This window comes from Phoca vitulina, unplaced genomic scaffold (assembly GCF_004348235.1).
Source record: "Phoca vitulina isolate PV1807 unplaced genomic scaffold, GSC_HSeal_1.0 scaffold3, whole genome shotgun sequence".
Lineage (NCBI taxonomy): Eukaryota > Metazoa > Chordata > Mammalia > Carnivora > Phocidae > Phoca > Phoca vitulina.
In genome coordinates, this window is record NW_022589706.1 from 54,995,853 (window position 1) to 55,017,539 (window position 21,687).

A 21,687-nucleotide genomic window follows, 5' to 3' on the forward strand; every position below is an offset into this window, starting at 1 on the left:
AAAGAAAGAAAGAAAGAAAGAAAGAAAGAAAGAAAGAAAGAAAGAAAGAAAAGAAATCAAGTAGGATGGAGAAAGCACCATTGAAATGGCTTGCCATGGGTTCCAGCTAGATAGGAAGACAAATTTTTACAGAATTTAGCTAATAAACTGAAAATGCAGAGGCACTGAAGGAGTGGAGTTCACATAGGCATGAAGTTTAATGGGAGTGAAATAGGAGAAAAAGTGACTGTTAAAGCAATTTGTGAATTTAAGACCTTGGAATTGGCACAAGATGATGACAATGATGGGTTCTAAAGGGTGGAATGTTTGGCTGTTCCTTTGGGTAGCTGAAGATTACTGAAGAATGTCATTGGAATTGAGTTCAATTCCATGAGGTCACAGTATGAAAAGTGATGAACTTTTTATGAAAAATCATAACATGAACTACTCAAGTGGGAAAATACAGGGAGAGGTTGAGAGGGACATTTTAATCACTAAAAAAAGTGAAAATATTGTAAAAATCTAAAGAAAACAATGTGGGTGTGCATGAGATTGGCAACAAGAGAGGAGAAATGGAGATATGGCAAAGAAACAAAAGATAAAAGAGACTAAGGACCATATGACCCAGCAATTCCATTCCTAGGTATATACCCAAGAAAAATGGAAATATATGTTCACATAAAACTTTAAACAAATGTTTATAGCAGCAATAATATTCATAATAGCCAAAAAGTGAAACTCAAATGTCCATCAACTGATGAATGGATAAACTATGGTATATCCATACAATGGAATATAAAAAGAATGAAGTATTGATACATGCTACAACATGGATGAATCTTGAAAACATTATGCTAAGTGAAAGAAGTCTGACACAAAAAGCCATGTGTTGATTCCATTTATGTAGTGTCCAGCATAGGCAAATCCATAGAAACAGAAAGATTAGTAGTTACCAGGGACTGAGGGAGAGATGGGAATGGATTTGGATTTGGATGGGTATGGATTTCCTTCTAGGGTGGCGAAAATGTTCTGGAATTAGATAGTGGTCATGGTTATACAATCTTGTGAATATACTAAAAACCACTGATCTGTATTAAAAGTGTGGGTTTTATGTATGTAAATTATCTCAATACAAAAATAGACTACAGGACAAGAAATATATGGCCTTCCCAGAAATCTTTTTCAATAAATTTACATATTTTAGCTTAGAGTAGCCCAATTGTCTTCCTCACTTTAGTGATCATCCCTATTAAATGACTCTTGGCAATGATCATTCTCTACACATCTTGACATCCAAAAACTATGTGCTTGGGTCAGTTTCTTGCCAAACAAACAAACAAAAAATACCTCTCACTTAGGTCCCATGAGATACTGAATTATCATAGGTTTTTGGCATCACTTCAAAAGAGTCACCAAGTGAACAGAAGGGTCATAAAACTTCAGACTACAAAAAGTAGTCTTTATTTTCAGTATATTATAGAGCATGGAGCTATGTATGAATACATCTCATTCTATGAAGAAAATGGACTGACTTATTTTGAAATCCTGGTTCTTTGATGGAAGGACACTTGCCATAGAAGAGGGAATTCTGTTCTCAACCTAGTAGTTGATTCAATGACCTCATTACTACATATAAAAGTGATTAAGATGACAATTAGGTTTGAACACCTAAAGTACAATATACCACTTACTTTGCCAAATTCAACATATATCTATACTATATCATAACAGTGTGAACCTGGAAATCCATTCCTCAAATGTTAAAAACACACATTGTTTGCTCTGGTAACATGCCTCTTACAAAAACTCCCCCTTGACATTCCATCTCCCTCTAACCTCTACCCCATTCCTCTAATCTTTATAACAAAACTTGGGAAAAACTATTTCAGTGATATGATAAGGATGAAAGCCTAAGAGAGAATCAGAAATAAGAAACGAATAGACTTTTTCTGTAAAGTCACTATGGCCTATATCTTGCCAAGGCCATCTGTAGCAGAGATAGTACTAACTACTCACAATAAGCTGGTTCCTTTTTCCTGTATGTATGGCTTGTTTATTTTCTGCAATCTCCGTTGAGATTGGGGTCATGTGACTTAAGTCAAGCCAATGGAACATGAGGTATCTACCATTCCCAGTCCTGGCCCATAAAAATCTCCACACAAGATCCTCCATATTCCTTTTCTCTTTCACCTGGCTATGACAAAGATGACTACAGCATGATCTTGGAGCCACACATTAAAGCTGGTAGAGCCTTCATTCATCTGTGTTCCTAAATGACCAAGTGGGGGAGGGCCAGACCACTGGCCTCTTCACTACCACTCTATTTTTTTTTTTTTCCCAAGATTTTATTTATTTATTTGACACAGCGAGAGAGGGAACACAAGCAGGCGGAGTGGGAGAGGGAGAAGCAGGCTTCCCACCCAGCGGGGAGCCCGATGCGGGGCTTGAACCCAGGACCCTGGGATCATGACCTGAGCCAAAGGCAGACGCTTAATGACTGAGCCACCCAGGCGCCCCAACTCTCCTATTTTTTATAGGTAAAAAACAATTGTTGGTGCCATTAGACACTTTGGGGTCTATTTACTATAGCAGATAGCCCAGCTTAATTAATTCACTACCTTATTTGACCTCAGCAGCATTTGACACAACTGTCTATTCTTTCCTTTTGAGATAAACTCTTGAAACTTAGCTTTCCATGACACCAGTACTTGCTATATTTTGTCTCCCTCAGTTTCCTTTGCAGGATTCTCCTGTACTAGAACCCTGAATTTTTTTTTTTTAAGATTTTATTTATTTGACAGAGAGAGCACAAGCAGGGGGAGTGGCAGAGGGAGAGGGAGAAGCAGCCTCCCCGGGGAAGAGGGAGCCTGACGTGGGGCTCGATCCCAGGACCCCGGGATCATGACCCAAGCTGAAGGCAGATACCCAACTGACTGAGCCACCCAGGTGCCCCTAAAACCCTGAATTTTAAGAGTACTTGAGGGCTCAGTCCTCACTCAGCCTCTTCTCTTCTGTACACTTACTTCCTAGGTGATCTCATCTCATCCACCAGCTGCAAAGACCTATACTGGCCACTCATAGTACTGAGCTCTCCTCAGAGAACTCCAAAATCAAACCACCTGACATTTCTTCCTGGCTATTCAATTGGCATATGAAACTTAACATTGCTAAAAGAGAACTGTTGATTTTTCCCTCCACAATCTACTCCTGCTCCTTCAATATCTCAATAGAGTACAGCTTTCCACCCAAGTTCCATAAAAATCCCAGGGATCATCCTTAAACATTCTTTCCCTCACATTCAGAATCTAATCCATAATTAAGTCTTACAGGTTCTATCTCCACAATATATCTTACTAGCTGACCATTTATCACCATCTTCACAACTGCAACCCTAATCTAAGCCACCATCTCCATCACCTGATATCCCTTCCTAACAGTCTCCACACTAATTCAGATCACATCACCTCCCTGTTCAGATCCTTACAATCCCCGTACAAGGGTAAAATCCAAACTACAAGGCCACCCACAATTTAGCTCTTATCTCTTGATATCTGCTGTTATGGCCCCACTGGCCTTATTGCCCATGTACACACCAAGCTTCCAAACACAGAGCCTATGCATTTGCTCTTCATTCTATTTGGAATGTCGCCTACCAGATCTTATCAAGACTGCCTTCTCTTTATTTTGGACCTCAAATGTACCTCTTCAGAGAGGCCTTTCATCACCACCCTCGGTAACGATTACGGAACAGCCCATTTCCTGTCACTATTACATTCTTCACTACTTCTGCCCTCTGTTAGCCATGTGATCTTGGAAAAGTAGCTAACCCCTGTGCCTGAATTAACTCTTTTGTAAAATAAACAGTACTCTTCCTCACAGGATTACTGTTCGGACTAAATGAGTTGTACTGTGCCCAGAACTTATCAGGACTGAAAGTACTTCTTTCCTTGTTGCCACCCTCCCTCAAAAGATACAAGTTTCCAGAGGGTAGGCTATATACCTGCTGTATTGCTAACCAGCACCTAGGATGATTTCTGGCACATACGAAGATTCTAATAAATATTCACGGACTGCTGTGTAAATCCTTCTCACTTCTGTCACACATTTGTTACTTGAGTGCCTGCTTTAAAACATCACTCTAAGTCACTTCTGGTAAGTCATCATGCTACGGCTCTCATGTCTATTTTCTAAGTCGCTATCCTTATCACCAATATGCAAGAATTTTTTACGTCTACAACCTTTAGTTCACCTTCTTTCCTTTAAAGATTTTATTTGAGAGAGAGAGAGTGAGCAAGCAAGAGAGAGAGAAAGCACCAGCCAGGGGAGGGGCAGAGAAGCAGACTCCCCGCTGAGCAGGGAGCCCAATGTGGGACTGGATCCCAGGACACTGGGATCATGACCTGAGCCGAAGGCAGACCGATGCTTAACCAACTGAGCCACCCAGGAGCCCAGTTCACCTCTTTAAAAACAAAAACAGAGCGCCTGGGTGGCTCAGTTGGTTAAGCGACTGCCTTCGGCTCAGGTCATGATCCTGGAGTCCCGGGATCGAGTCCCACATCGGGCTCCCTGCTCAGCAGGGAGCCCGCTTCTCCCTCTGACCCTCCTCCCTTTCACGCTCTCTCTCACTCTCTCTCTTGCAAATAAATAAAATCTTAAAAAATAAAACAAAAACAAAAAAAATTAAACTTAATAAGGGTATTCGGTTTTAAAAATATATGTAAAATGATGGGCCCTCAGAAATTATTCCTTTTTATCAGCTCAGAGATGTGGAGTACTTGACAGCTATTTGATTTCTCAATGACTTTTTTCAGTCTACCCCTAACGTGGGGCTTGAACTCAAGATCCAGAGTTCAAGAGTCACGTGCTCTCCCGACTAAGCCAGTCAGGCACCCCTGCAGCGATGGGACTTCTGTCCAATTCTCTACTCTGCCTCATTACTTAATGCTGTGCTTCCTGAATGTAGTTCCTGATTAAGGGAGCCTTAATTTTAGGATCCAACTAAAGCTGGAGGTTGTGATTTTACAATTTGCTAAAATAACCCCAGGATAAAAAAGTACTGCATTCAAAGTTTAAATTTCTGGTATTTCAAACTTTTTTTTTTAAAGATTTTATTTATTTGACACAGAGAGAGAGAATAAAAGCAGGCGGAGCAGCAGGCAGAGGGAGAGGCAGAAGCGGGTCCCCCATGGAGCGGGGAGCCTGATGTGGGGCTCGATCCCAGGACCCTGGGATCATGACCTGAGCTGAAGGCAGACGCTTAACCGACTGAGCCACCCAAGCGCCCCTCAAACTCATTTTCTAAAATAAATCATCCTTTAAAGCAGATTGACCCTTTTGGCTAATGCAGTATTTCAAATTATGTCATACTAGTATGACTGCAATATCCTTTCTGAGCTTCAGTCTCCTTGGCTGTAAAATAATGACTTAGCTTGCCTAAATATTAAACCAGATGTAAAGCTACCAGAAGTGTGACTCAATTTACCTTTAAATATTATAGAAAACTCATTTTAGAAATAAAAATGGGGGGGCGCCTGGGTGGCTCAGTCATTAAGCATCTGCCTTCGGCTCAGGTCATGATCCCAGGGTCCTGGGATCGAGCCCTGTGTCGGGCTCCCTGCTCTGCGGGAAGCCTGCTTCTCCCTCTCCCACTTCCCCTGCTTGTGTTCACTCTCTCGCTGTGTCTGTCAAATAAATAAATAAAATCTTTAGAAATAAATAAAAATAAAAATGGGTGTAAAGATATTTTACTGGTTGCACTATTATAAAGTGGAAGCGTCTGCTTTTCATTGATAGCTGTATGCTATCCAGAACTTGTCATTGTCAATTCCTTTTATCAAAACACCTCCTAAATTCAGGTGCCAAAGAATGAGCTAAATCTATTTCCTTCCCTCTGATGTTAAGTCTTGAATTACAATACCTTTTTAGTTTTCCTGCTTCCATTCTTGTCCTCCTACCGTATTTTTTTTTTTTTAAGATTTTAATTATTTGAGAGACAGAGTGACAGCACAGGTGGGGAGGAGAGGGAGAAGCAGGCTCCCCGCTGAGCAGGGAGCCCCACGCGTGACTCAATCCCAGGACCCTGAGCTCATGACCAGAGCCAAAGGCAGAGACACTCAACCAACTGAGCCACCCAGGCGCCCCTCATACCATGTATTCTTGACATGGCATTATTCTATCATTCCCGTGCTTAATTTTTTTTAACGGCTTCCTGCAGGAATTAGAAAAATAATCAAATAAATTCCTTACCCTGGTTGAGGTGATCTAATCCCCTTATGTCTCCTACACTACCTCTTAACCATTCTGACAACTCTTGACCCCACTTCACCAATCCCAGTGTCTTCCTACCTTCCCTGCTTTTCCAATTTTACAGGCTTTAAATTAGCTGGTCCCTCTGGCTGGAGTGCCAGAATGGGTGATCAGGGAACACCATCCTAAAGTTGCCACACAGTGGCTACGTTATCTTAATGCTTTGCATAGCATTTACAACTACACTTCATCATTATTAATAAGCTCAGGGAGATCAATGGACTTCTCTTATTCACTCACATAACTTCAAAATCAAGAACAGTGTCTTGGCACGCAGAGGTGGCTCAATCTACACTTTATCAAGTGTTAAATGATTTGTTATTAACAGTGTTAACAGTATATAGGAAAACACATACACCCATGCTAAAGTATTTACAGGGACCATCTACAGATTAGACTATGGGAGTTCTTTCTTTTGGATTATCTGTATTTTCTATAATGTGCACAGCATGTTTTTAATTGCAGTTAAGTATACATAAAATTGACCATTTCATATACTGAAATAAGGCACAAGCCAAAATTTTACACAATCCTAGACAGCCTGATCTTTTCAGGTCCAGTTTAACATCAAAATCCAAGAGGGTTTCACTGGCACTCCTGCCTCCTCACCCAGAAAGCCTGTTTTCCCTTGTGTTCCACAAAGCATTTTATTTCTCCAATTACGCAAGTGAGAAACTTAGAATTCTTCTGATACCATCCTTTCCCTCACCAAGCCCTGGCCATTTTACCCAAGTCTTTCAAATTCTTTAGATTTCTAACACCAATACTCTAGCAGCACACTTCAGTACAACCTAGTACCACCACTCGAGTATCACAGCTCTTGACTGAGATACTGGCAGTATCCATTTACCTGATTTACTCATCACAGAACTCCTTCAATTTGTTTACTATGTAGCTAGAGACATTTCAAAATAGAATTACGTGGGGGCGGGGGGCGCCTGGGTGGCTCAGTCGTTAAGCATCCACCTTCGGCTCAGGTCATGATCCCAGGGTCCTGGGATCGAGCCCTGCATCGGGCTCCCTGCTCCGCGGGAAGTCTGCTCCCTCTCCTACTCCCCCTGCTTCTGTTCCCTCTCTCGCTGTGTCGTCATATAAATAAAATCTTTAAAAAAAAAAAAAAAAGAATTACGTGCCCCCACTTATTAAAATTTTCAACTTCCCATTGCTCTTGAGATTAAGACCAACCTCAAGGCCAGCAAGGCCATTTATGGTCTGCCCCCTAGCCACCTTCTTAAATATGCACCCACATACTTCTTACAGCCTGAAAAATGGATAGGAGGGAGACAGAGAAAATTGAGAACAGATGAGACTTCAGATATTTCTAGGTTAAATAGGTCAGAAAAGTGGGATGTTCATTATTAGAGAGCCAGGTATGCATAAATCACTTAAGAGAAAATACATTGTTTTGGACTTCTGAACTTTGAATTAGAATTTCTAGGACTTCAAAGAGGTCCATGGCAGAAAGGATTTAAAAAAAAAGTGTTTGGGGGGGCACCCGGATGGCTCAGTTGGTTAAGCGTCTGACTCTTGATTTCGGGTCAGGTCATGATCTCGGGGTCGTGGAATCAGGCTCCGAGCTCTGCAGGCAATCTGCTTCCTCCTCCCCCTCTGTCCCTCCCTCCACTACTGCTACTACTGCTCTCTCCCAAATAAATAATCTTAAAAAACAAACAAAAACAAAACAAAAACGTATTTGGAACACAGGATAGGACGACAGCAAAAATGCAATGGAGTCAAAAATAGTAACAGGTTAACACTTGCAGAGGACCCACTACATTGTTTGAGGTGCTTTATAAGATTAAATCACTGAGAATCCTCACAATCACCCACCTTACAAATGAGTAAACAGAAGCACCAAACAAGATCAACCACTGAATGGCAGAGCTGCCACCACTGAAGCCCAGGCTGTCTCCAAAGGCCTCCTCTTGACCATTTTACTATATGGAAGCTACTGAATGGACAGTATGTTGAAGCTAAAGTTGTGCCTGGACTAAATGACACCACCCAGACAAAGTTTACCAGGAAAGAGACTGAGGACAGAAGGGAATTGGGGGTGGGGGTGGTTGTCGTGCCTGGAGTTTTGAGGTGGTAAGATCAAGTACAGAAAACAAGAGCAGTTAAAATAATACTAAGTCACAAAAGTGAAAGAAGGATTTGAATAGGCAGCCAGCTTTATCAAACTCTTAGAAGGAAAAAAAAAAAAGAATCTCCGAGATCAAGGCCAAAGAGATCAATTAATTTGGCAACAGAAGCATAGTAATCTGTCTGTGAATGTTTAATTCTGAATCTGCATTTAGAGCATTTTCCCCAGTATTTGGTAATGCTAAAAACATTTTCCTATTCTGAAGCATGTTAAGCATAAAATGTGCATATATACATAAACAGATTCAAAGATTTGAGTCTCTATTTGTCAAAAGAAAAAAAAAACAACAACCCAGAAACTTCATTACTTAGGAATTATTTGGCTTAATAACATAAATTATTTTAAACAATTACTCTGTATGAACCTACTGAAACCGATCACAAAGGAAAATTTTGTTCAAGATGTAATATTGTTCATTTATCCAGTCATTTTAAATAATTTAGAACTCTGGCATCAAACTAACCAAAATAGTCTACTACTAAATAATTAGAAAATCTTACGGAACACAGAATAAAAAGGGAAAAAAAGGGTCTCTGTTCTTCTGTAGTTTTCAAAATAGAAATTATGATGAGCAAGTTGTCCTAATTTAAAGGAAAAATATGAACATCTACCCACTAAATTTTCTTTCACTTGCCACAGACTACATCATATCATAACTGAAATGGAGCATCTTGTGTGGCTGAAATCATCAAATATTTTGTTTCACGTAAGTTTCCTAGACCAAATGATAATTTGCTGCTTCAAATTTGGTTGTTTTCAATATAGTGTAGCATATATATTTTATCCCTTCTAAAAAAATGTTTTTACCTAGTCATAAAGTTAGATCAAAGTTATTACATAATTAAAATTGAAACTGAATTTACTATACATTTACAAAAATCTTAAGTCTTACTTCCTTGAGAGTATGGAAATAATGATTATTCTGGTTTCTCTCCAGTACAAACTTGTGAAGACTGATTCAAGTAATCTTCATAAACAGTGTTATGAATACATCATCAGGAAAAAATGATTTATAACCATCCCCTTTAATAAAAGTCCCAAGTTCTAAAATTATATATGCATTAGGACCTCATTTTTCATTTGAAATACATACTTGCAAATGTGACTAATTATTTTTCCTTTAATATTCTATTAGAGCTTGACAAATTTGTTCCAATTTCTGAATTTGGTCATGCCTATAACTTCAGAAAAACTCAATCTTCCCATCCTCTTTTCCTTTCCTTTTGAGATAGGAGGTAGCAATCCCCTGGAAAACTCAAGTTTTGGTTTTTCATTAAATAAACATTTAGTATAAGTAGTTTAATTTCGATCATTCTCACCTTCCTTAAACTTATTCCCTTATGCGATTCTTTAACTTGTATTCAAGTTAGCTAAGTGAACTGGGATACATCTATAACCATGTTCAAGTTGTACTTAAATGTTTTTACTTTTTTAGACATCAAATTTCACAAACAAGCAGCAGTTGGTTTTAGAACAATTCCTTATTTTTACTTAGGTTGTATGAAATGCAATTAGGAGAAAATACTTTGGAACACAAACCTACAGATTAAATTAGGGACATAGATAAACGCTGCAGACATCAGTAGTTTATTGTTTGTTTAGTCCAAACACATTCAAAATGGAAACTCAAAGAATACTTTTCCACCTGAAACAATTAAACTAGGTTCTACTAGCATATAATGCTTAACACATTACAGCAATAAAGATGGTAATCCATTGTCTTCTATACCTACTAAAGCCAAGATGGTAAAGCCAATTTGGTTGCAATAGTGTCATAAGGATAGAATATTACCATCAAAAAAAAAAAAAAAATCAGCAAATAACAGTAATGGTCAATGAATATTTTTACTCTGGTTCACTGAAAAGGGGACAAAATGTTAAAAGTCCACAGTACTGCAGGTGAACAATCACCATGTAAACTTCTCCATGTGATGTTTTAATGTTTTATTCATGGTATGTAAAGACTGAAGCTGAATGGCTCTTTAATTTTCTATTACACTTAACATTTGTCATTACTTTTGGTGCCAGAACACAGTTTTCATGGGTGGCAGGGCAATATCCTAGATTGGAAATTATATATATATTTAAAATGGGAAGGAAAGAAATAAAAGAGTAGAGGAAAAATATGCTATAAAAAACAACAAAACAAAACACTGACAATAAACCACTTATTTAAAAGTAGTTTGAATAAAGGCTTCAAAACTCAAAAGTAATTTTCTGGTAAGAACTTCAAGTACTATACATCAGAAAGTGTAAAAGTGTTCAAACAGGAAAAAATCTTTAAGCCCCCCAAAATGGAAACTATGAGAAATCTGTGTCCCCAAAATATATGCAATAGTGCAAGACTTTTCCCCAAACATGGAAGACCTCATTCAAGGGGGAAAAAGGACAAATTTAATTTCACTTATATTGCCCAGTACATGAAAAACAAAGTATGTGCATCATTTGCTAGTTTACTAAATAGCAAACAGTTTCATAATTCAGATCCAGTTTGCTACTATGTCAAGTGCATTTTTTTGTTTTTACTAAGAATGGAGAAGTCTTCCATGCTAACAAGCAGCTTTAAGTGGTCACACTTAATTTACCTCACTCCTAGCCTGAAACATCAGAAACTGTTATGTACCGAATGCTCCAAGCATAAAATTGGATATCCTTTGCCATACTTGCGGTTTACTGGAACTTGCTATAAAGACAGACAATAATCCAGCAGCTACAAACTTTGCTCACAGAATTGTTTACAGATTTATGTAAAAATAAAAGATGTCGTCCCAGACTTAAATTCAGAGCCACTCGGGTGCTGACATCAGTTCAAGAATTGTGCAAAATGAATGACAGTTCCCTGCCCCCCAAATAGAAAATGCAAACACTTAGGAGCTGCTGTTCTTCTCTCTGAAAATTGCAGTATCCTCACTTCAGGTTTACTTGCCGTTTATGGAATCTGACTGCTTTAAAAAGGTCATAAAAAATGTACATCAAGTTGACTGACTTTTCCAAGCACCTCTCAAGTGATACGCTTCAACGTTCACATTCATGCTAAGAGAAAAGTCAACAAGAGACTTACTCAAATAACTGACTTCCTCCTCCTTCCCTCTCCCTCCCGAACACACAAGACTCCCTCCCACAGAGAACACAAAGTTGTTAACTGAAGAACAAAGTAAATAATATGCTAGTCAATTTTACTGATTTTAAAGATACTGCAATTTTTATACACTTCAATGATTTTTCAACATTTTGCAGCTGTTTGGCTTTGCAGCACAGCAATTCATACACTATACTGTACAAAATTACCAGCAAGACTGGAATGATGTATTAATAGAAGGCACCATCATGCTTATTACATTACCAGAGAACAAAAATACAGTAAAGACAATTTTCACTGTACACAGCTTAAAGAAAGGAAAAAGGGAGGAGGAGTGTGTTGAGCAGCCAGCCATCCCTGTACTGAAGAGGGGCAGGTAGAAAAATCTTAGATATGGAGCTACTAAATCTGGTCTAATATTCAAGACCATAGCATTTGAAGTTCTGATTTTTGTTATTTAGTTCATAACTAAATGATTCCCTTCTGGAATATACTTGTAGTCTTGTTAAGGTTTATGTGTACACACGCTGGTCACAGCAAGCAGATAAAATGCCCTCATCATTTCACAAACTATTCTCTACTGGAAAAAAAGATGAAAGATTTTTTTTCCCCTGTTGCCTCCTGTTGCAGATGTCAATGTTAATGAGTTCAGAGTACCCATTAGTGCATTCTGATGAGTGCATAACAAGTTTCTGTTGGGTTGTATTTTGGGGGGGAGCCAAGAAAAAAGGCAAGATTCTCCAATTGCACAAATTGCACTATTTGTGTTTCCAACATTAATAGGCAGAAACAGTAACACTTAAACAAAATGTGCAGCAGAGGATTTTTTTTTTTTTGACTCAAAGGACCTGAATTCAGTTGGGCATGTCCTTTTAAGTTCATTTTGTTGTAGATAGTTTAAGATATGGTCATTTCTCAGTCCTTAATTCTCCAAGTCTAGATTTATAAATTAACAATGTGAATCCTGTTGTGAAATTGGGGAAATAATGTCCACCTCAATTTAACTGATAACCAAAAGATGCTTTTCACATCAAAGAAATGATCAAAAAGGCTGTGTCACATTCCAAAGCCAAAAAAAATTAACAAGAATGCAAACACGATGAATAATGTACCACTGCCAAGACTTTGCCAACAGTGGAGCTTCAGCGACGCTGTCCTGTGAAGCGGCCTTCCATCTGCCCGGTTCCTCTTCCAGAGCCCAGTTTCTGTGCCATGCCACCTCTCGGAGGAGGTCCTCTTCCATCCCGGTCACGCATCATTCCACCACCCACAATGCCACGTGGACCACCAGGACCTCGATCATTGCGCCTAATATCCCTGCGATCATCGCCACCACCTCTGGTTTCTCGCTCTCTTGCAGCTCTTGTTTTTTTCTCTTCCACATTTAAACGTACTTCACCTCGGAACATAATTGGCTTTAAAAGGAGAGAAAAAGATTTACACAGGCAGGTTAGAGAGTAACTGTCATGTATTCCTTTACTTACCTAAGTAAGAAAATCCTAACAAAAAACTTCCAGGAAATTTTTAATATACAATCTGTTCCAACCTTCTTCACCAGAGCAAATAATGCAATTTAAAATAATCCACACCTCAAACTGGACTGTCATAAGTAATTAATTGTGTGGTAAAAAAATAATAATAAAAAATAATCCACACCTCAAACTTTAAACTACTAACAAATCTTTATTCTTTGCATAAATACCATTTCTGATAAACTATTTTAGCTTCACCATTAAGAAAAGATCTTCCATGGCTTTAAAATGCACCTAATCAGTATTACATACGGAATAATAAAATCTTGAACTATGTATACCCTTTCAGTCACTTACTTTTGCAATTAAGATTCTCTGAACTGGTTCAGAGTCATCAAAAACCACAAAACCAAAGTTTGGAAGCTTTCCCCCAACACCCTTGGTATTGATGCGAAGTTCCACAACGTTTCCAAAACCTGTAAAAATATATATTATTACACACCAAGGGTTAAGTATTTTTTTTCACATTTTTAAATTTTTATTATGTTATGTTAATCACCATACATCATTAGTTTTTGATGTAGCGTTCCATGATTCATTGTTTGCATGTAACACCCAGTGCTCCATTCAATACGTGCCCTCTTTAATACCCATCACCAGGCTAACCCATCCCCCTACCCCCCTTCCCTCTAGAACCCTGTTTGTTTCTCAGAGTCCATAGTCTCTCATGCATGGTTTGTCTCCCCCTCCGATTTCCCCCCCTTCATTTTTCCCTTCCTGCTATCTTCTTCTTTTTTAACATATAATGTATTGTTTGTTTCAGAGGTACAGGTCTGTGATTCAACAGCCTTACACAATTCATAGCGCTCACCATAGCACATACCCTCCTCCCCAATGTCTATCACCCAGCCACCCCATACCTCCCACCACCCACCACTCCAGCAACCCTCAGTTTGTTTCCAGCAATTAAGATTTCCTCATATCAGTGAGATCATATGATACATCTTTTAATAGAATACTTTGTAGCTTTAACTGTTGAGGAGAAATAACCTTAATCTACTTGAACCAATTCAAAACAAATGTTACAAGCTGCTACATCCAGTGACAACCAAGGTACATTCACTCATACAAGTCATTCATGCAAAGATGCCAACAACTAGCCTGGCCACTTGGTTTGTTACCCTTCTGAATCAGTCCTCTCCAAAGGAAAGTTGTATGCAAGGTTTTACAAAAACAATGGTATTTTCTATTTCTGACTTATATTTTCCAAAAGAATCCCATCCCCAAATTTAAGGTTGAATCAGCTCTTTCTTTTACCCTCTCCAACTAGGCCAGTCAACACTAAGTACAGTCATGGGGAAACATCTAATAGAACCTTCTACTCCCTTCTGATCAATTAAAGTGATTGGCACCTGGAGACCTACAGTTTATAGAGAAAAGTTTTTCTAAAAAGTTCTAATTCCATTATGAGAAAAGCTCTATTCCCCCCTGCTTAATTTTCCAATAAAGCAAAATAAACTACTCACTCATGAAGAACTCTTTCAGTTCATTTTCATCAATATCATGTGGCAAGTTACCAACAAAAAGTTGATGACTGTCTGGATAGCGAATTATTCTACGGTTGTCAGATTCGTTCTGTTCAATATCTCCTCGGCCTGAGAAAAGGAACAGGACAGATATTAAAGTTTATAATGTCACATAATAACTAAGCTCAAAGCAATGAATGTACAATAGATATTCTTGTTTTAGTTTAATAAGAGAGTGAACTCCTTGAACAGAGGTGGAAGTGCCTATTATTAGTAGGTTAGTTAAAAAACAACATGACACAAAGTGTAAAGTGAGGGTATTGACTAGACCGCTAAAGTACCTTCTTCTAGATCTACTGGTCTGATTATATGAAAGTCCAACATTAGTACAAATGTTCCTCCTTAACCAAACTCTTGCCATCACCCAGGAACCAAACAAATTTCAGATATTGTTTAGTATTTTGAAGTTTGCAAATTAATCTTTGGATGCATGAAATTATAGCCAAATCAGTAAATTTAATAGTAATAATATCTTATTTAGATAGCCTGTACTGATCCTCCCAATAACACAAAGAACACAGTGAGGCATATTAAGAAAGGCATCACATAAGAAAAGTTTGTGTAATAACTAAATGGCATAAGAGAAGCTCATATTTTAAGGGTCTCACTGAAGACCATAAACTCAAGCAGTAGCAAAGCTAGGACAAACCCCAGTTCCCATGACTTCGGTTTAGTAACACATCACTTTATTTTACTTTTGTGGGAAAAATTACGTATGCTATTAATAGATACTATCTCCCATCTCCTCCCAAAAGCAATCTAAACATACTTATAGAATTCAAATAGAGGTGCTACATATATTAGCTAACAATGGAAACAAGTCAAAAATCATGGCAACTTACTTAATACCTAAGACAATCAAAATAAGAAGAATCAGGGTGTGCTTATTGTTTATCTGTGAAGAGATAAGAGTGCTAAGTAAGAGAGTAGGTTATTGGCAGCTCGGTTTTGAATTCTTAGAACCAGTGACAATAACCAAATAAAATCTGTCTCAAAATTTTTACACCTTCAAAATACATGTCTCCATCGCATGGCATCTAATCCTCCCCTACAAGTCAGTTGTTCTGCCCCAGACTGTACTTTAGCAAGTTACTTAAACCTTTAAGAAATTTTGTATTGAAAGGAACTATATATAAAGCACATTATAGTATTTTAAGTTCAGTCTTTTCCAACTTTCCAAGTACTAAATGCGAAAGGCCACAGAGGCGGCTGACTCACCTGGTCTTGGTCCTCTAGGAGGGAAACCAGGTCGTTCTCTAGGTCGTTGTTCACGCACACGAGGTGGCTGAGACTGAACTTCTGGTTTAGCTTCAACTCTTGGCTAAAATACAAGGGAAAAAACACATTATAAAGAAACTCATTCCAGAGGAGACAAAACAACTAAAGCAACTACCAGCAAGTCACCAGCACACAAAATGGTAATTTTAAGTTTAGAATATTTTTAACATAGTGTCCTATGTATGTGAAGAATAAATTTTTATAAAGATATTCTGTACCAATCTAGGACTGTAGGGTAGGTTTGTTTTCCCATTCAAGGATATATAACTCAAAATAAGCTGCTTTTTACAACCACATTTTTTCAATAAATTTCCACACTGAGACAGCATTAAAGGTACTGCTACAAAAGTCACAAAAATGCAAGATGAGCCACTCCATGTAAATGCATATGCAAAATAGCCATCTTTATTTTACACAAAATTATGACACATACTTTCTAATTATCTAGCTGCCCTTCAAATGTAAGTGCTTAGCCAGTATCTTCTAAACCCCACCACATAAATAAATCTTAGAACAATGGATAGTTCAAAATACACAATTCAGCTTACTCTAGCAACTAAAAAATCCTACCTTTAAGTTAAAATTAAATAAACAAGACAGAAACATGTATAAAACACCTCAGAATCAAGGAGTCCTTTAGCTCCCTATTGTTCTTCCTTATGGAAAAGGTAGGCAACTATTTAAGGACTGACCCCAACAATTTTCTTTAACTGCACCTTGGGGCAGGGGCAGGCAAGGAGTAATAGGACATTTTAAGAGGACTTCCAAAAATTTCTGCCAACTGCTGAATTACACATATATAATTAACTATTTTACAACAAAGTAACATCTGCATCTTCTTTTACCTTTTCCTCAATACAGTGGCATTTTCAGTATTCCCATACTCTTCGGCCATCTACTGCCCAAATATTTATGGTCCAAGGAAGAGACAAAATATACCTTCAAAGAATGCTGAAAACACTCAGCAGGATATGAAGAAAACGTTCTCAAAGTCAGAAAACTAGTGATTTCAGCCTTTCTTCATGTCTGATCATCTCTGAGGACCTCAGTCCAGCCAGTGTCTCAAACTTTTTCATCATTTATATGACTGGAATATCATAACTTACAAGGACAAATTTTGATATGAAGAGTTATGTTTCTTCCAAAAATGACAATTTACTTTAAAGGATTTCACCCACTGTAATCAAAAAGCATATTAATTCCTATCCTAGCAGTTTTTAACAGATGTCTCTTTCCAAGTTGTTTTTCCATGAAGATTTCCCATTTCCCTCAAGATCAAGTTGCTTCCCATGTTCTAAAACTTTGCTAGTTAAAAAAATAATTTTTTTAACTCTCTCCAATTTTCTCAATTACTTATATGTATTTATTCCTCTAAGGACTGTATCTTATCTTAATTCATTTCTGTAACACCCAAAAACCAAGCACAGTGATGTTAGGCATAGATGTTCAGTAACTCTTGGTTCATTTAAAATTAAATTACATTTTTAGTTCTTTAACATGTTCTGTGCCTGACAAGGGATCCTATGTTATAACTCTGGGAACATTGCTATTTGTATTTGGAGTTTAACACTATATGGTAATTTGACCCGAAATGTGATGCCTAAAAAGGGCAGTTATTTACGAATTTCACTACACTAAGGGGGCCTAAAAGCACCAACTTACTTCAGTATGAACATAAAACAGAATTAAAGAATAGATGTACCCTAACAAAGTTTGATGAAGCTAGTGTGTTTAGGAAATTAATAAAAATAGCAAATGTATGTAGCTTTTAATCTAAAAATTTCAGAAAAACCTTAGACACACTGAATCCAAAGGATATCAAAGAAATTAAGAGGTGTCCTCACTGACCTAATTTAAATTTTTTTCAAAACTGATTACCAAAACAAAAATAACGGCAAGTAGCAAAACAGAAAAATTCATTATCCTTTAAGGATTTAAAATTAAAAACAAACAAGTAATTTCCAATATCTTTCAAATAATTCATACAGTGATTTAGCAACCTGACTTTCAGAAGGTATTTGAGGATGCTAATGCAAAAAAAAAAGAGAACAAGATCTAACAATATTCCTTTCAATAACTGATTAATTTATGTCAACTAAGCCAGCTGTGCATTTATAGTTCTTCAGGCTCAATTTCATGATTAGAACTATTTACTCCAACAAGATAAAATGTCTTAACATCTCATATACTACACTTTAGAGCCCTACAAATTAATCCCATGCAACCACAAAGTGTGCTCAGATGACAAATTCCACAAAAGAAGGTCAAACAGAATATGAAATAAAAATGGAACCATCAAATCAAACCAATGACAGCAGGTAAAACCACAGTAAGTTCTTTAACTGAACATAAGCTACTTAGATAATCTAGTCAATTTCCAGACAAAACCTTTTCACCAAGAAATTAACTTACCTACTTCTAAGTTAATTCCTACCAATACACTAAATTAAATTTAATTCTCCTTTTATTAAACTACACTAAAAGTGTTAAGGCAATGGATATACTACACCAAAGTAATTAAATTGAAGGATTAAATCAAATGGAAAAATCATGAATCCATTCTAAATATAGCCTAAAAAGATCAGAAAGGTTTTTTGTTTTGTTTTTTTTTAAGTTTTATTTATTTAAGTGAGCTCTATACCCAATGTTGGGCTGGAACTCACAACCCCAAGATCAAGAGTTGGATGCTCTACTGACTGAGCCAGTCAGGCGCCCCAGAAAGTTAAGGCTTAAACTGTACATGTTTAAATATGTCTTAATAAGGGTATGGGTTAGAAAATACAATCTAATCTCCTACAATTAAAAAAGAAAAATAACCTCACAACTAAAAAAAAAATTTTCCCCTGCGCAAAAGGATAGGATTTAATGTAATTCAGACATGCCTTAAATATAGTACTCTTCTTTGATGTAAATGGAGATACATTCCCCTCCAGAGGAATAAAGAAACCTATAGGTTTAAATGAGTCACAAAGGGACTCTGGTGTCTAACTGCATGAATTCAAAGCCAAGCCATATGCTATTTATACAGCTGTCTGATCTTAGGTTGAGGTACTCTAGGCCTCAATTTACTCATCTGTGAAACAGGAACAGTAACAGTAACCACCCTTACAGGGTGACTGTGAGGATTAGATGAGAATGAATATAAAGTACTTTGCACAACGCCTGGCACATACTAAAGGCATAATAAGCATTAGCTATTTTAACTTTTAACTAGCAGTAAGAATAAAATATAGCCAACACTCAGAAGATGAAGTAACAATCCAAAGGATTCCAAATGCAAATCTGATAAATCAAGCATTTCAAAAGAAAATTCAGACGTCACTCATCAGGTCTTCAGAAGGGTTGAAAAGCACAACCAATACTTGACAAATTAATTTTCTTCACTAAAACAGAATTCTGGTTTGGATCTGACATTATTCAACATTTCCTGAACGTTAGCTGAAAAAACAGGTATCTTGAGGCTATGTATTCTGCTATTATGTAGCTGACTACATGTACCAAACACCATAAAGACTGTCTAATGATTACTACTTTTTTGAAACCTCAAAGTTTCACTGTTTAGAGCATATAAGAGGCATATACAAAAATAATTGTATATGCACTAACCATTTTAAATGTAAATTTTTTAGCGGAATAGTTTGACTCAAAATGTAGAAAAAAGAATTGAATACCTTTTAACTGCACTATAAATTTAATTATATTTTTAGTTAATTCTAAACTATATCTAATAAACATCAGGTAGCCAGTGTCTTATTTTCAATGTTTTTGAAAGCTCTGAAATGGGTAAGATGACAAACAGATGAAAAGCAGAATACTGGAATGATCAGTTAAGTGAACACTACAGTCATAAGTTGGTACAGGCTTCAATTAAACAGAGTGAACCACTTACAGACTGAGAGCTTAGGCAGTGTATTTTTAGAAGCTGTTTTTTTTTTTAAAAAAACAGTGATTTTTATAATGCCATACTACTTTGTGCCTTTCCTTAAAATATTTTTGCTAAATAAATTTTAAAACTTTAAAAGGAACATTTTTTTGTTATTTTAAGAAGCCTTTTAAATGACTCTATCTATCCATCTATCTATCAATCAAACCAACTTAATGTGTATTTCACACCCAAACCCCAAATACCACCTATGCAGATGATAGAGATTTGGCATTTAAAGTGGGTGCACTGACATTTAATACAATTTTTTTGTATATTTAATCCATAATTTCTGATTGACTCATTTAAAGAAGTATAAAAAAGATAAGCAATTGGCAATGTAACAAGGATACAATCCAATGTGTTCACAGATTGGTTACCTGTGAGACTGGTGCTTTAACATGGGGTGGAATTCCAGAGGAAGAAACAGTACCACTAGGAGGCAGGTTTTTACTGGTCACTGAAGCCCAGGAGAAAGCCTGCAGGAAATGCAACAAACCTAGACTACTAATCATGGAAAACCACCAACATTCCTATAGGGAAACTTCCAAATATATATTTTCTTTTCATTTCTAAACTATTGTTCTATATTGGAGGACTCCTCAAAAGAAAGGCACACACACACATGCCAGTCTATGTGCCAGCTTTCAAAATCTCATTATGCAAGATTATTTGTTTCGTCTGAACTACTAAATAAATCCACAAGCAAGTTCCTATTTGCTCTAAGGAGATGAGCAATGGCAAACAAAACCGCTAACTACACATGCTAGAAAAAAAAGAACCTAATAGAACCAATTTCTTTCCCCTTTTGGGGGAAGATAAGGTGTGTGATGGTGTTGAGGGGAAGGATAGGAAAGAAGAGAGTACTCACTGGAAACTTTAACAGACATTCACAAATTGAACAAGGAATCTCCTCTCACTACTCATATATACTTCAACCTTCTACTTTACAGAAAGATAAAAGATGTTTTAGGTAGGCTTAAATGATACACTATGGGTGTCACTTATCTTTCCAAGATAGTTTAATTGGTGTATAAGGAAATTGCTCCCATTTTAACCAGAAATAACGGTATCTCTTCTTTTAATAGGCCAACTTGTTTAAGTTGGGAAATTTCATGACTCCAGTTGCATCCGTGCATAGAGGACTTATACAGAATGGAAGAGCAACTCTCCTCAGCTTTATACATGGACTCAAATAATTTCATGTAAGAGACTAAACACTGCATACAGACAAGGATCAATTCTAAGTTTCACTCTTAGGGGTATTTGGGGAGGAGGGGGAGTGTGAATACAAAGAAATTTCCTCAGGATTGCAAAAACCCCACAGCTTTCATTTCCATAAAAAAGCATAGTTCACTATATTAAACCATTTAACATAATAGAACAAAGGTCATGCTTCATCAATGGCACCAAATGTGAAAGTGTGCTGTTACAGGCCTAAAGAGTTCCTCTGATCTAACCTTTGGTGGTTCCTGTGGCAGAGAAACAGGTTCAGCGGGAGGAGGAGAAGTAGACTTCTCCTCTAACTCTTCTAAGTTCTTCTCCTCCACTTGCGGCTTTAGTTCTTCAGTCTTTGTTTCAGATTCTGGCTCAGGTTCAGGTTCATGAGAGGATTCTTCCAAAGGCTCCTCTATGCCATTACTATAATAAAATATTTTGTTCATTTTTCAGTATGAGTGAAATGATCAGTTCTAATAAAACAAAATGTAATATTTCTCTAACCTAATGGGCATAACTAGTAATAAGTTGTTTTGAAGCAGAAGTCCAATAAGAACTAGAAGGCAGAAGGAGTAACAGTCTTAAGCAGCATTTCTTTAACCCCACCATTTTTAAATGGAATTACTAAATTACTAAAAATGTTTACTTCAATACTACCTATAAACAAACCACATATTTATAAAAATAAAATAAAATGCTCTCTG

At 37.1% G+C, this 21,687-nt stretch overlaps 1 protein-coding gene across 6 annotated transcripts in view; it reads right to left on the bottom strand.

Annotated features, from left to right (window-relative positions):
• Positions 1–9,994: 9,994 nt before the first annotated feature.
• The window catches only part of G3BP2 (G3BP stress granule assembly factor 2), a 77,529-nt gene continuing 65,836 nt past the window's right edge, over positions 9,995–21,687 (bottom strand). For 3 of the 6 annotated variants that reach the window (XM_032400549.1, XM_032400547.1, XM_032400548.1), the window contains exons 7-12: positions 21,226–21,406; positions 20,146–20,244; positions 15,784–15,886; positions 14,506–14,634; positions 13,337–13,455; positions 9,995–12,922 (exon numbers count right to left, since the gene is read on the bottom strand). In XM_032400549.1, the coding sequence (XP_032256440.1) occupies positions 12,650–12,922; positions 13,337–13,455; positions 14,506–14,634; positions 15,784–15,886; positions 20,146–20,244; positions 21,226–21,406 (904 nt within the window). In that variant the 3' untranslated portion in view covers positions 9,995–12,649. The remainder of the gene's footprint in view (positions 12,923–13,336; positions 13,456–14,505; positions 14,635–15,783; positions 15,887–20,145; positions 20,245–21,225; positions 21,407–21,687) is intronic. The other 3 variants (XM_032400551.1, XM_032400550.1, XM_032400552.1) reach the window with 1 other exon arrangement.